Below are 13,844 nucleotides of genomic sequence, written 5' to 3' on the forward strand. Positions count from 1 at the left end.
ATAAATAAATATATGCAAGGAATCATAAACTGTTAGGAGTTGAAAAAATAAATAAGATAACATGTATATGGCTGCCCAATAATTAAGCAAAGAAGAGTCTAATTCTGCCGATGCCCCAAGCATTAAGTAGCGCCCAAGAAAGAATCACCCTTTGTTGAAAACAAAAGGGCAATTTGGTATCTTGAAAAAGAAGCAACAACGTATTCACATTTCTTTGTTCTAATCGAGGAACCGTACAACTTGAGCTTTTGATGAGCTATAAATACCCAAGAACATCACCTAGGTAAAACTGCAACAACAAAAATAATTAATTAAACAATACTAACCATAGAGACTCTCTAGAGAGATGGTGAGTCCTGGAATTGCCAGCAATTCAACGAGAGATGGCGGTGTCAGTGGTGGTGGGTTAGGGCATTGGAACTCTCCCCTTCCTTATCTCTTTGGTGGGTTAGGCCTCATGATGGGGCTAATCACCGTAGCTTTGATGATTCTAGCTTGTTCCTACCGAAAATCTTCATCGAATTCAGCAACTGATCATGCAGATGAAGATAAATCAGCTGGTCATGATAAGCAAGTGGAGATGCAAACGGAGATGGAGCCAAAGATTGTTGTGATCATGGCTGGAGATGATAACCCTAGTTACTTGGCTAAGCCTGTGTCTTGCACTTTTTATCACCAGCAAACTGAACAAGTACTCTGAGCTATCTAATATAATATATTTGTAGTTATATATAACTAGTTAATTTCTTGTTATTTTTAATTTTATTTTACATCAAATTTCTAGCTGGTCTTATAAGTCTTGGAATTTGTGGGAATATGTAAATTCATGATGAGTGCAAAAAGAAAGTCGATAATTTTTAGATTTCTTCTTTAATATTCTTCATATCATACATTCGATCATCTTATTCGAAGTTATTAAGAAGCCTCATCAACAGTTGGCACAAGATCAGTTAATTACATATATACGCATGACTCAAGAAAATTCACTGCAATAACTATCAGATTGCTTGTAGAATTTACTCAAAGAAGATGCAAGGGAAGGATATAAATAGAGTGCATATGCTTTATTAATGAATTAAACTTCTATTAACATTTACTGTCAGAGACTATAATTGTAGTGTTAATTTATTAGCTTTCTCTGGAAAAACAAATTTTGCTTAGCTTGATTCAGAAATATAAGGTTGTGGTAATTGTTTTCGTAGTTACCTTTTTAGAATGTTATTGTTTCGGTCTTTATCTTCAAGCTGAAGCTTTCAGATGAATCAAACTTCTTTAACGAACTAGATTAATGGTGGTTTCATTAACTTGTAATCGACATGGAATCCATACGAATCGTACCAGTCTTTACGTTTTCGCCTTTCACAAATTAAGAAATGCTTCGATCTTAAATTTTTTTCAACTCCAAAAATGTCCTAATAATTCAGTGCCGTCTCCGTTGGGCAAAAACGTTGAAAGATCATTCTCTTAGAGGACCACTGACCACATAGGTCAATGTTTCATGACTAAACAATGAGCTATATTGGAGGTCATCATTATTCCATCTGCATCAGACAATTATAATTTTTTGAAGTGCTGGCAATATTCTAATTAAATCTCACCTTTTCTTTTTCTTTTTCTTTTTTTAATAAATTTGTTGCATGCTACATAGATACAGTTAGGATACATATTTTCGTATTCCAGGTCATATAAAATATGATGTGTCGTGGTTTTGTAGAATTGACTAATTAATTATATATCTATATGACTTGATGGATACATATATATTGTACATGATCCCTTCTCAATCCGAACTTATTTAACTTGTAAAGGATCTTTATCATATTCTTATTTATACATCTGTATTTCGATATCTAATTAACATATATTCGTTAATGGGGTAAACTTTTTACTCCATCTTAACTCACGTAAAAGTTCGGATTTAGAAACATTATATCCTATAATCCGTATGGATCATATGCCACAAGTGGGTAGTTGAAAATTAAATATATTTGTCAATTAAAAGTGGGATATATTTGTGTTTTCAAAATTTAAGTAGAAGTTCAATAATTAAGAACAAATACCTTAAGTCGATCATCGTGAATTCTCCCCTAAAGCAACATGTAGCTAATGATGCAGGTTTATCTAACCATATATTACAAGAGATGTTAAAAATAAGGGGAAAGGGTGAATTGGAGAAACGCCTAACTACTAAACGCATGAGTTAATTAAGCTGACTTAATTACCAGTTGAAGTCACTAAAAAGTCTCTGATTATATATCCTTACCGTACATATATTATTGTATTATTAGCCAGCAATTAAGCGCTGACAAAACGGCTGAAAGCTAGCTAGGCCGCATGCATCGTCTCCATTAGATTAGTTTTGTAGACGCGGCGGGTGGGCAGTGTGATTTAAACACTGTTAATAGTGGGAGATGGAGAAAATTTGAAGGGGTTAGTGAAGAAATGGAAAGAAAGTAATTAAAAAGATGGCGATTTCTTGTTGAAATTAATGTGCAAGAATATTATAATATTATGGAAAGTGCATCTCCACATCAAACTTTGCTTCAGTGGGAGACACTTGATGATGATCATTTCCATTAAGTTTAGTAAACTTTTTTTTTTTAATTCACATTGTTGTTTAATTTCTCATTGAAGTTGAAAGAAACTGACCTCAGGTGTAGCCAAGAATTGGCACTTGCAAGCGCCGTCAAAATGAATTAATCGATCTGAATTGCTTCAAAATTGTCTCAGAAATCACAATGTGATCAGACCATCGTCTCAAGTTAATAAGATGACTACAGCTACGTGCACTCTCACTCTACGTTTATTTAACAATTTTTTTTTTAGAGTGTAACAAAGAACTAAATATTTTTAACAAAGAGTGGAGGGGCGTTGTATGTATGCATAGATAAAATAACCCTTGACACTTTAATTCAAAATCTATGCCTCTTGGCCATCTGATCATAAATAATTCCAGCAACACAAAATCGTATCCAAAAAGGTTATTGATAGATCCTCTAGTTCATTCGCATTACTCTTTCTAATCTATATGACTTTGGCGTGGTCAGTTCACTAATTAAATACATGAATAATTAAGTCTTTGTATATGTACAATATAGTAATATACATTAGTATCCAAGAGTAAAGTAACAACAAGAATCTTGACTTATTTTGACGACTCATGAAGTGGAAGTGATGAGACCTCTTTTCTTAATTCTCGTTCGTCCATATCCTGAAAAACACCTTTCTTTAAACTCCTATGGAGATCAGAGACAGATTTTTGCTGATTGGGAATCTCCAAAACTAGATGTTAAAGGTTGTGTATATATATAAAATAAAATAAATTATTAGATGTATTGCAAACTGCAAATTTTAATTTTTATAATTAAATTCTTTATGATTTTGTGTATTAGAAGCAACGCATCCTAATTAACAAATCTGTATATTATTATGTCACTTGTAAAATTGAAAGTTCAAACTTTAAACTTGTTGATAGGCAGTTTTTATCTAAACTAAATAATTATTGGTGGTATATTGATCCTAGAATTAAGGAGTTGATGGCTCCATTACCACATAAAAAGGAGAAAATGGCCAACTATCTGGAGGGGGACAATATAAGGTAAAAATAGAGAAAGAGTGGGGAGAGGAACCTTGGGGATGATAATTGGAGAACATGATGGATGACATTGGGATGTTGAGAAATTCATATTGAACTCACTGTACAGGCTCAAATCGTGCTTTCTTCTCCACCAAAACAAATTCAGTTGTGTGGAGGTCATTTTTCGACATCAACGTCTTGGCGCCGTCTGTGGGGACCAGTACAAAAAGTCATATGGAAGAAATTTAAATGGCCAAACAGAAAAATGGTGGGCATGCGACCACTAGATGCAAAGGTTGTATTTCGAATCGACAAAAAATGGAGTGATTAATAGAACGACCTCAGGATAATAATTGATCATATTACACCCATTGATGATTTATTAACGGGTCCTGGTATTAATTTCATTATTGCATTATTTTTGTTTTTCTTCTATCCTCACAGAAAGTTCTAAGTGTCGTTTCTTTAATACTATTACATCCCTCTAAAGGACTGATTAAAATCCTTTGGCTTTTTTTTTTTTTAAGGAATTTCAAATTACTATTATGGATAGTTTATTTTTAAGTAGGCCGTCAGAGGAACAAAATTGTTAGCAAGCTAAGAACAAAGTCTCATATTAACATCCATTGTGGAATGGTTATGTTGTTTGAACAGCCTCAATTCATTTGTGTTGCTAGTTCTATTGTTTGGTGTCCCGTACGAGAATTCTCAACACCGCAAAGTTTCAAGAATTTTATGGAAACTAAATACCAACCGCACCACAAAAGAGGATTTCAGCAAGCAGTGGGTGTCGACAGGCTAGACTCGGGAACTTTTGGAATTTTGTAAGGTGATTGCCTACAATGAAGCCTATTTGATGAGACCCGATCAGATTAAAATCTAGCCTAGAGCTGTTGGATGAAATATGCAAAAGAAGTTAAAAGACAACAAAGAACTAACTCAGGTGCATTTGTTCTAAACTTCATGCATGATATTTTCACTTAAAAGGTTACTGTTTAGTTAGTTTCAAATCTCTACTAGACTAATTTATTATGGTATTGGTTGGTTGATCTATTTGCCTTGCTTTGATAAAGACGGGTAAAGCTCTAGCTCTACAATTTTTATAAATCTTGTTTATGCATCAGAGCTATAGTAACAAAAGGCTTAACATGATATCCGAAAAATGACCATTTTACATAACTGATTTAGACTGCTCATCCAAATTCTAAATGCGTGAAATAATATTGTCTTTAACATTATAGTACCTGAATATCTGGAACTTGTCTTAGGCAATATAGCGATTGCATATTGTGGTTACTCATATAAATTTATTTGCTCAAGAGAACTCTGCCCAGAAGCCAAGGATTGAAATCCAGGTTCTGTTTCAATTTATTCAATATGAGCATGAAATTATTTGAAGAGCATGAATTATGTATACATTGTTAATCGATGCTCAATTACTACTTTTTCGTATGAAAATATTATATATTAGCTATGGTAATGAATGGTTTTAATTGACATTACATAATTTCCAATGATTCTTGAAAAGTGCTAGAAGTATGAAAAGCAAATAGCACAAATTGTTTAAGGCCAAGTGTTGGTCATGGCCGATTTTAAAAGTTGACAGAGGAAAGAACTTTGATGTAAAAGTTACAGAGCACAACTTCACAAGTTTGTGAAAACCAATAAGGTGTATATATATATGGGAGAATTATTAGATCCACCTATACATGGATGTTTGTATGCTTGGATGCTTAATTTTAGAAAGCAAATTCAAGCCAATAAGGTGTGTATATATATATATATAGAGAGAGAGAGGAATTATTATATCCACTTGTACATGGATGTTTGTATGAATGGATGCTCAATTTTATAATGCAAATTTAAGTTCTATTATATTATGGCATACACATGTATTTTCAAATATGCAGATAATCAACATTGTATTTGGTATAACTTCGAAGAGAAAATAAGCCAAGCCATGAAATTTTAGAGACTTGTTATAGTCTTATGAAGCATAAATTCTGAGTTTTTCATGGTTCTTAGCATCATTTGAGGTAGAAAACTCTTTTAGCAAATCAGATGAGATATGGATAACAATTGAAGCCCCAGCGAATAATTTCACAATCTTCAGCGCTTGTTTAGTTACTCTATTAAAAGAATCAACTAGCTCATATTAGGAAAATTCTTCATCGGTATGTTCATATTTTGATTTTGTATAATTGTCGTCTAATGTGTTCAGCTTGGCTTTGATTTGCTAGCCTATTGAGGTCCAGTTAGACTTTGATATCAGTGGCCTTGTTGAGGTCGACTTCGACATCTACATATTTGATTCTACAACTTGAGATCTACATCTACATATTTGATTACAATTTGTGATCTGCAGCTACATATTTGATTCTATAATTTGCGATCTACGACTACATATTTGATTCTACAAATTTGAGATAGATATCTACATATTTGATTTCTCAACATTGATTTTTGTGGTCTTGTTGAGATCCACTTCGACTTCTGCATTTGATTCTACAATTTAATTATATATTTTGAGATTGACATCTACATATTGAGATCAAGATCGCTATCTTGGCCTTATTGAGGTCCAATTGATTTTATTCTGCTAGCCTTATTGAGGTCTAGCTTAATAAATTATTTTGGCATTATTGAGGTCCAGCATGAATAAATTATATGATTCGGTCTTATTAAGATCGTTGTTGCTGTCTAGGCCTTATTGAGGTCTAGCTTAATAATATATATATATATATTTTTTAGCCTTGTTGAGGTCCAATGTGAATAAATTATATGATTCGATCTTATTGAGATCGAAGCCGCCATTTTGGCCTTATTAAGGTTTTATTGATTTTGTTCTGCTAGCCCTATTGAGTAGCTTGATAAACTGTCTAGGCCTTATTAAGGTCAATTTGATTATGTTCTGGTAGCCTTGTTGAGGTCTAGCTTGGTAAAATATTTTTGCATTATAGAGGTCCAATTAATTTATTTTCCTAGCCTTATTGAGGTGGACATTTACATGTTTTAATTTTGTAATTTGAGATCGACCTCCACATGTTTAATTCTATATGTTAAGGTTGATATCTTCAAATTTTGTTCTATATGTTTAACTCTACAATTTGAGGTCAACATCTACATATTTGATTCTACAATTTGAGGTCAACATCTACATATTTGATTCTACAATTTGAGGTCAATATTTACATATTTGATTCTACATTCTGAGATTAAATTTATATATTTGATTCTATATTTTGAGAGGTTGGAGGGATTTTATTTTTCTATTTCTTTTTAAGCTTCCAACACCGATTATGTCTTCTTGGTATTGAAAACTAGGGACTGATGTTGATAGACAATTTTTGTCTAAACTAAATCATTATTGGTGGTATATTGATCCTAGAATTAAGGAGTTGATGGCTCCATTACCACATAAAAAGGAGAAAATGGCCAACTATCTGGAGGGGGGCAATAAAAGGTAAAAATAGAGAAAGAGTTGGGGGAGGAACCTTGGGGGATGATAATTGGAGAACATGATGGATGACATTGGGATGTTGAGAAATTCATATTGAACTCACTGTAAAGGCTCAGATCGTGTTGTCTTCTCCACCAAAACAAATTCAGTTGTTGAGGTCGTTTTTTGACATCAACAAAACTACTACCAGCTTCTGCTTCCATAACATTTTTCTTCATGTATTGATGATGACTCTTTACACGAACAGACATCCAAAGGTCAATTGAATAAATTTGGGGATTTAAAGAATTCGTTTTTGTTTTTTTGTTTTTTTTTAAATTTGCGAAGCACTGCAAAATCATTTAACAACTAACATTAACGAGGATTCTTTCTTTTCTTTTTTTTTTAAATGTCAAATTGAGACCTTTTTGTGTTAATTTTTTCCGAAATCAATTAACATATTCAAGGAGTCTACATCTGTAAATGACTATGTATTTAACCTTCCATAAATACACATATTGTAAGGGAAAAAGAAAAAGAAAAACTAAAACTCTCAAGAAAATGCATATAATTAATCAGGTGTTTTTAGAAATAGATTTTCCTGTAATATTAATGTAAATTTATATATATTCTATTAAACAATAAAGATATTCTATAACTCGAGTCAAAAACCAAAAAAGTTTTTCCAATTAGATATCGATCGACTTGTGAGTTGTAGCAAAATTAAAACCAAACTCATTGATTTTTTTTTTTTTTTAATTTTTGGAAAGTAAAACCCATATGATTGTTATCAAGAAGGGGAAAAAAAAAAACAAAGCAGCCCCTTTTGTTCGATGAGATCTATCTTTCCCTCTTAACGAGCGAACCAATGAGAATGAACTAAAATTGACAATTTGATTAATTTCTGGGTCCCTGGTTTTTCGTTTTGCTTTCATTTTGGGCCATGTTGTGTCTTTTTGTGCCAAATATTCAAAAAAGATAAGCATGAGAATTATTTTCAAGAAAAGAAAAGAAAAAATCAAAGATATGCACGTGTTTTATTTCTGTTAATATCACATAGAAAGAGGAAAAAATGCCAATAAATCTATGGGCTATCTGAGTAGTTGATTTCAGTTGCCGAAACCAGTACGAGTCTATCGACTATGGTCTTGTTTACTGCAGCTTAAAAAAAGTTGTAATTATGAAAAAAAAAATAATATGTAACAAATATAAAATTTAAATAATAATTTTGATAAATGTATATCAAGGGATTCAGCTTGCATGGAATTCGGGTATCCGCAGATTGAAAGTTGAAACGGATAGCCTTTGCGTTACTCAATTGGTGGCTAGACCTTCAGTGTTGACCAATGAATATGCTCCATTGGTCCAAACTATCAAAGATTATCTCAAATTGGATTGGCATGTTTCCATCTCTCACATCTACAGAGAAGCAAATTTTGCTGCAGATTATATGGCGAACCTCGCGTTTTCTATTCCGCTAGGCCTTACTGTGTACCCTTCCCCCCCTTTGGACGTTAGGGCTCTGTTATTGCATGACTCTTACGGGGTTTCTCACCCCCGTTCTGCTATTCTCTAGCTCTTCTTAGAGCCCCAATTCATCAAAAAAAAAAAAAATCTATCAAACAAATCAAAAATTATATCAATATAGTTTCTAAGTTATAGCAGTTAGTGTTTACCAAATACTTTAGTACTGTAACTTTTAAAATACAACTACTCAATCTCAATTCCAAACGCACCATATATCTTACTACATTAGACAAAGAAAAAAAATATATACTAGTCTCATTTTAATACTAATATTGAACTTTTATTTAACATATTCTCATCGTTTTATTGTGGTGCGAATAAAATTGCACCTTATTGCTTAGATTTATATTTTCTATAAGGTCAGACATGTACACGCGAGAATATATAACATACGGTATACTAAAATTAAACCCTAATGACCTGTGGAATGATCAAATGAGGCCTCCACACAACAGTCACAGCACTCAAGTTCAACTTGACTACATAAAGTGTGTACAAAATCTTGCATTTGATGTAAATGTTGGGGGATCACTTTTTAATTTGTTAAGCCCCCCTTCATCTGACATGTAAAAGGGATGAAGAATGTGTCCAAAAATGTTCAATTAAAATCTCTTTGATAAAATATGGGTTAGTAGACGCGGGGGCTTGGAGACGTCAAGATTTTATTTTATTTTTAATTTTTCTCCTCCTCTAATTTTGCATCACTCTAAAATAAAATTTTAATAAGTTGTTCTATTTGCCGATCTGAAGAAGCACACAGCAATTTTGCACATGGAATTGTTGGGCGGTGAAAAGTTTTAAAGTGCGTATTCAAATTAGGCATAAATTGCAGCAAATGTTTAGCAATATGAGAGTGTGTGGTTTATTATTATATTTATATTTTAGGTTGATGTCAGCACTTTCAATTGAACTTTTTAATAGGATATTAGCTCCTTATTCTCTCCCCCCCCCCCCCACAAAAAAAAGATTATAATTAACTTCTTACACCATCGGTTTTTTTCATATAATTTTATTTTTGACGTATCAATAATAACTTATAGCCAAATATCAATTATATAACATGTAGCTCTAGATCAGTTTTACGATAGCTCATTTCGAGAATTTGTGTTCAAAGAAAGCAAAAATTGCTTTCGAATTATGAGAATTATATCTTCACCCCCATGAAGGATTGAATTAAGTAGAACCAGCTAGTGAAATATTTTTATTCACATGAGTTGAATTGAATATGTTTTTTTTTTAATTAAAAAAAAAGATTATAGTCTTCATATTACGCACTTTCTTTTTCCAATAAATTAATTATCGATTCTTAGTAAGAGATGATTTTAGGCATGGCAAACTATACATGTACATAAAAAGAGATTTGCCCACTAACTTTTTTATGGTGAAGAATTCTTATGCAAGATTTTCCCATATGGCCTTGTCAATTTCATGCCCAAGATCCTATGCCACATATTTTCATCCACATTCGAAGAATTTCAACGAGAGATAGACAAACTAAAGTGGCTGCAGCTGAGATCTATTACTTGATTATTTGTTTAAAATATATATATACGTCTTGGATGAATTGATGGCTGTGATGATTTAGAGGGGGACTGTCACCGTCCATTACATGAGCCATTAAACAACCCACCAAAACTTCTCTTTTATAAAATAAACAAACGTTAATATGTCGACAAATGAGAGCAAGATATAGAAGAAGATACTTACTAGATCAAAAGTACAAATTAAGAGCAAGATGAGACTGGCTTTACGTACCACTATTGGCTGGGACTCTTGTATTTAATTTGCTCATATCAAAACAAACATGTCTTTATTTATTTGTTTTAAATTTAATCTTCAATTGCCAATACAATGATATTCTATTGGAGAAATTATTTGACTCGACGATGAGGTGATTTAATTATACTAACAGTAATAGATAAATGAGAAGAAAAAAAAAAGAGGAACCGATGGGATGCAATTAATAATACATGGGGGCCGATGATTAATACCGTATAATTACTTCGACACTGACAAAAATGACAAACAAATGCGACCGATAGAGCCTCTACATATAACGTATCCTTGTCAATTTTAAATTTTTAGGGTCATGAGTTCACATTAATTTCCCTATAGCTAGGACAAGTTGAAGTTTGATTGAAAGGCCTCACTCTTGTGCTTTGAATTAATAAAGACCTCTAGATTATTTGTTCTGAAATCTTAAGTTTGCAACACGAGCAGCAAATGTCCACAACCACAATGCACAATGACGTCAAATAAATTAATACGTGCTACTTGATTGACAAGAACTGCTAGCTACCCTGACGATATTGAGCAAATTTTATATATATGCGGACAAGAAACTTGAATAAATATATCGAGAAAACTATGTGACACAAATTAGTTATGGAACAAAATTCAAGATTATTTTAGAGAACATACATACAAAAGTGTGATACTTATTAACACATTTATGAGAGTGAGACGTGTAGGACAAAAATGAAAGGTTCATGGGAAAATATTGAAAGACAAATAAAATTTTGTTGAATTTTTACAACCTGATTTTCTGAAAATTTTTTAGAGCTGCACCCCCCCGGCCGCTTCACTCTTATCTTATCTTGAATAAAAAGAACAAAAGGTTGTCAAGGGTCTAAAACGTCATCCTGTGAACTGCTCTTTTTATGTTGACATCTTGACATCATGGCCAGGGGAGCCTCTAATTCCTCCAAGCTGGTGCAATTTCAAGGGCGCACTCAATTGTAGGTCAGCAATTGCTTGGAATTCCTGATGATTATTTATAGAAATTGTTCGATGATTTACACAACACCTGAACCCTCATCCTTCACTGGTTGCATCATTGTTTGTTGCCTCCTCATCCTTCCTTCTGTTCTAATCATAGCTGCCAATAAACCTTCCTCTAATATACCTTTGTTTACTATATTTATTTCCTCTTGTAAATTTTCCTCTAAATTTTGGACTAACATACTGCCTTTTATTCAGTTTTATTTTTTTTTTAAATCAAAATATGAAATGTAATACCATAAATATATACATAGTATAAAATCTTCATAAATTCAAGAGAGCTTAAATTAAAAAAGAAAAAAAAACTCCTAAATATTCTCCTATAAAAACTTAAAAGCGTAGATGATGATATTTGTGGGAAGAGCTCTCGGGTTCGATCCCCATTAAACATATCATTTAGGAGGGATAAAGAGTCTTAACTGTGACTACACTCCAAATCCGGATTAATCGAGTCCCAATGCGGTCGCAGCACACTAGATGGTTTATAACAAAAAAAAAAAATTATATGTACCAGAGAGATACTTTCAAGCTAATGCCTAGAATAAAGATTTTGCCATAATTTCAAAATCTGCAATGGATATCATAAAGAAGTAACAGTAAGAATATTACGTGATAGCACCAGGAATGTTCCCTTTAAAGTTCAGGGCCATTAAGGTCATTTAATATCATCCTATCAAACCAAAACCACTTCGAATCCCCCCCTATAAATTCATCTTTTCGCACCAATCTAATTTCATTGCCACTAGACGTACAACAACAATCAAAGAGTTCTTGATAGATCAAGAAACAGAGGAAACAGAAAGAGATAGCAAATGAAGCCAGCGGCTGCAAACACAACGGCACCCATCGATCTTTGGCACTCTCCAATTCCTTACCTTTTTACCAGCCTAGCTCTAGTGCTAGTGCTAATAGCTGTGGCATTGGTCCTATTGTTATGCTCCTATCAAAAGCGTTACTCTAACTCATCATCAGGTAACGGGCGTGATCAAGAAAACCAACCGGCTGTGCTGCCGAAGGTGCTTGATCCTGAGCCAAAAGTGGTGGTGATAATGGCCGGAGATGACAAGCCGACATACCTGGCCACGCAGGCCACCATCTCATCAAAACCTTGCTGCTGCGAGCAAGTTTGAGTTAAAGATTCGAGAAAGTAGCTACATCGATCATTTCCATGTGGCTGAATATAAAGTTTTGTTTTAATTCATGTATTTTATTTGTATTTGATCTTTCTTTCCTCTAAGTTGATTCTAGTGCTATTGTATTGTGTTTGCGGGAATATGTAAATAATTTTGATGAGTGTAAGTAGATTTGTTCCAAGTTTTGGCCATATTACAAAAAAAAATGTCCAATCTTTCCAGTTCTTTTTACTGTTTTGGTTTCTCGCTCAACAGGATGTACTTAACAAACATATCATTTGAAGGTCTTTTACTGCTTGTCAATATGGAAACTGTTTTCTTGTATTCGAAGTAATATACTTTTAGAAATCACAATTAGCTTACCATTTTAAATGTTTTCTCAATAACCTTCTTTATTATAATAACACTCTTAATTTAAATAATACCCATTTTTATTTGGTAGCAACGTGGCCTGCCTTGAATAAATAAAAGTCACAACAACTCAATTGCATATATAGAAAACACAACATCTTAATTCTAAACATATCTTTACTCTATAGGACGTGTCATAAATATATTTCTAGTTGGTTCCATCACTCCTCTTAATTTTCCATGTAATGTCATTATCATTATGGAAGCAATGACTATGATGACGTTTGCTAATAATCATAGATAGATTATGGCAACAAATTCGCTATATACCCAAGAAAAGATACACAAGAAAAGTACTGTGTGAGAGTCCAGAGTGGACTAGCACCCACTTCCTTTTTCCCTTAACAGGTTTCTTGAAGGAGACGTTAACCTCATCTTGCTTAAGCTTAATCTCCCAAGATTAACAGCCTTCACCAGTTGCCAAACGACTCTAAAACAAATTAACCAGTCAATGATCCACAGCCGCAGAAAGTTCTTATGATGATCAAAATTTCATTACCCCAGTCATTTCACAACTAGAGCATCTACCCATGTCCATAGGATATATAAATTTTCATGTAATTAATATGGCATTTGATTAGTTACTACCATGATTGACAAAAATTGTGCTTTGACTTTGCTAATTAGTGGACGCGGCGGCCTGGAAATGCAAAGAGGCTAAGGCCTATGATGGTCTGGTTGAATTAGCATCAGGCTGGTGAAAAAGAATAAATAAATAAGGGCAACAGCACTGTGGGTAATGGGGGACAATGGTTTGATTTATAAACTGCTGTAGGTGACTAGGTGTTGCACAATTTGGATATACTCTCAGGATATTCTTATTCGGGGCTTGCAAAAGTTTTGTTTTGAAAAAGTTGAAAGCACAATCTGGGGTCTGCAGCTTGCTAAAAAGGCAATTTTAGTTTTTCTTCACGGGAGCATAAAATGATCATTGATCATTCCATCATTTAGGATAAAAGTAAAAAAAGACGTGCTG

The 13,844-nt window shown here is 33.2% G+C and overlaps 1 protein-coding gene across 1 annotated transcript; it reads left to right on the top strand.

Annotated features, from left to right (window-relative positions):
• Positions 1-269: 269 nt before the first annotated feature.
• Positions 270-862, top strand: LOC107177564 (protein GLUTAMINE DUMPER 6). Its single transcript, XM_015531507.3, has one exon. The coding sequence runs from the start codon at positions 347-349 to the stop codon at positions 698-700; it is 354 nt and encodes a 117-aa protein (XP_015386993.1). The 5' UTR covers positions 270-346; the 3' UTR covers positions 701-862.
• The last annotated feature ends 12,982 nt before the right edge of the window (positions 863-13,844 follow it).

The sequence above is a fragment of the Citrus sinensis genome, chromosome 6, assembly GCF_022201045.2.
Source record: "Citrus sinensis cultivar Valencia sweet orange chromosome 6, DVS_A1.0, whole genome shotgun sequence".
Taxonomy (NCBI): Eukaryota; Viridiplantae; Streptophyta; class Magnoliopsida; order Sapindales; family Rutaceae; genus Citrus; species Citrus sinensis.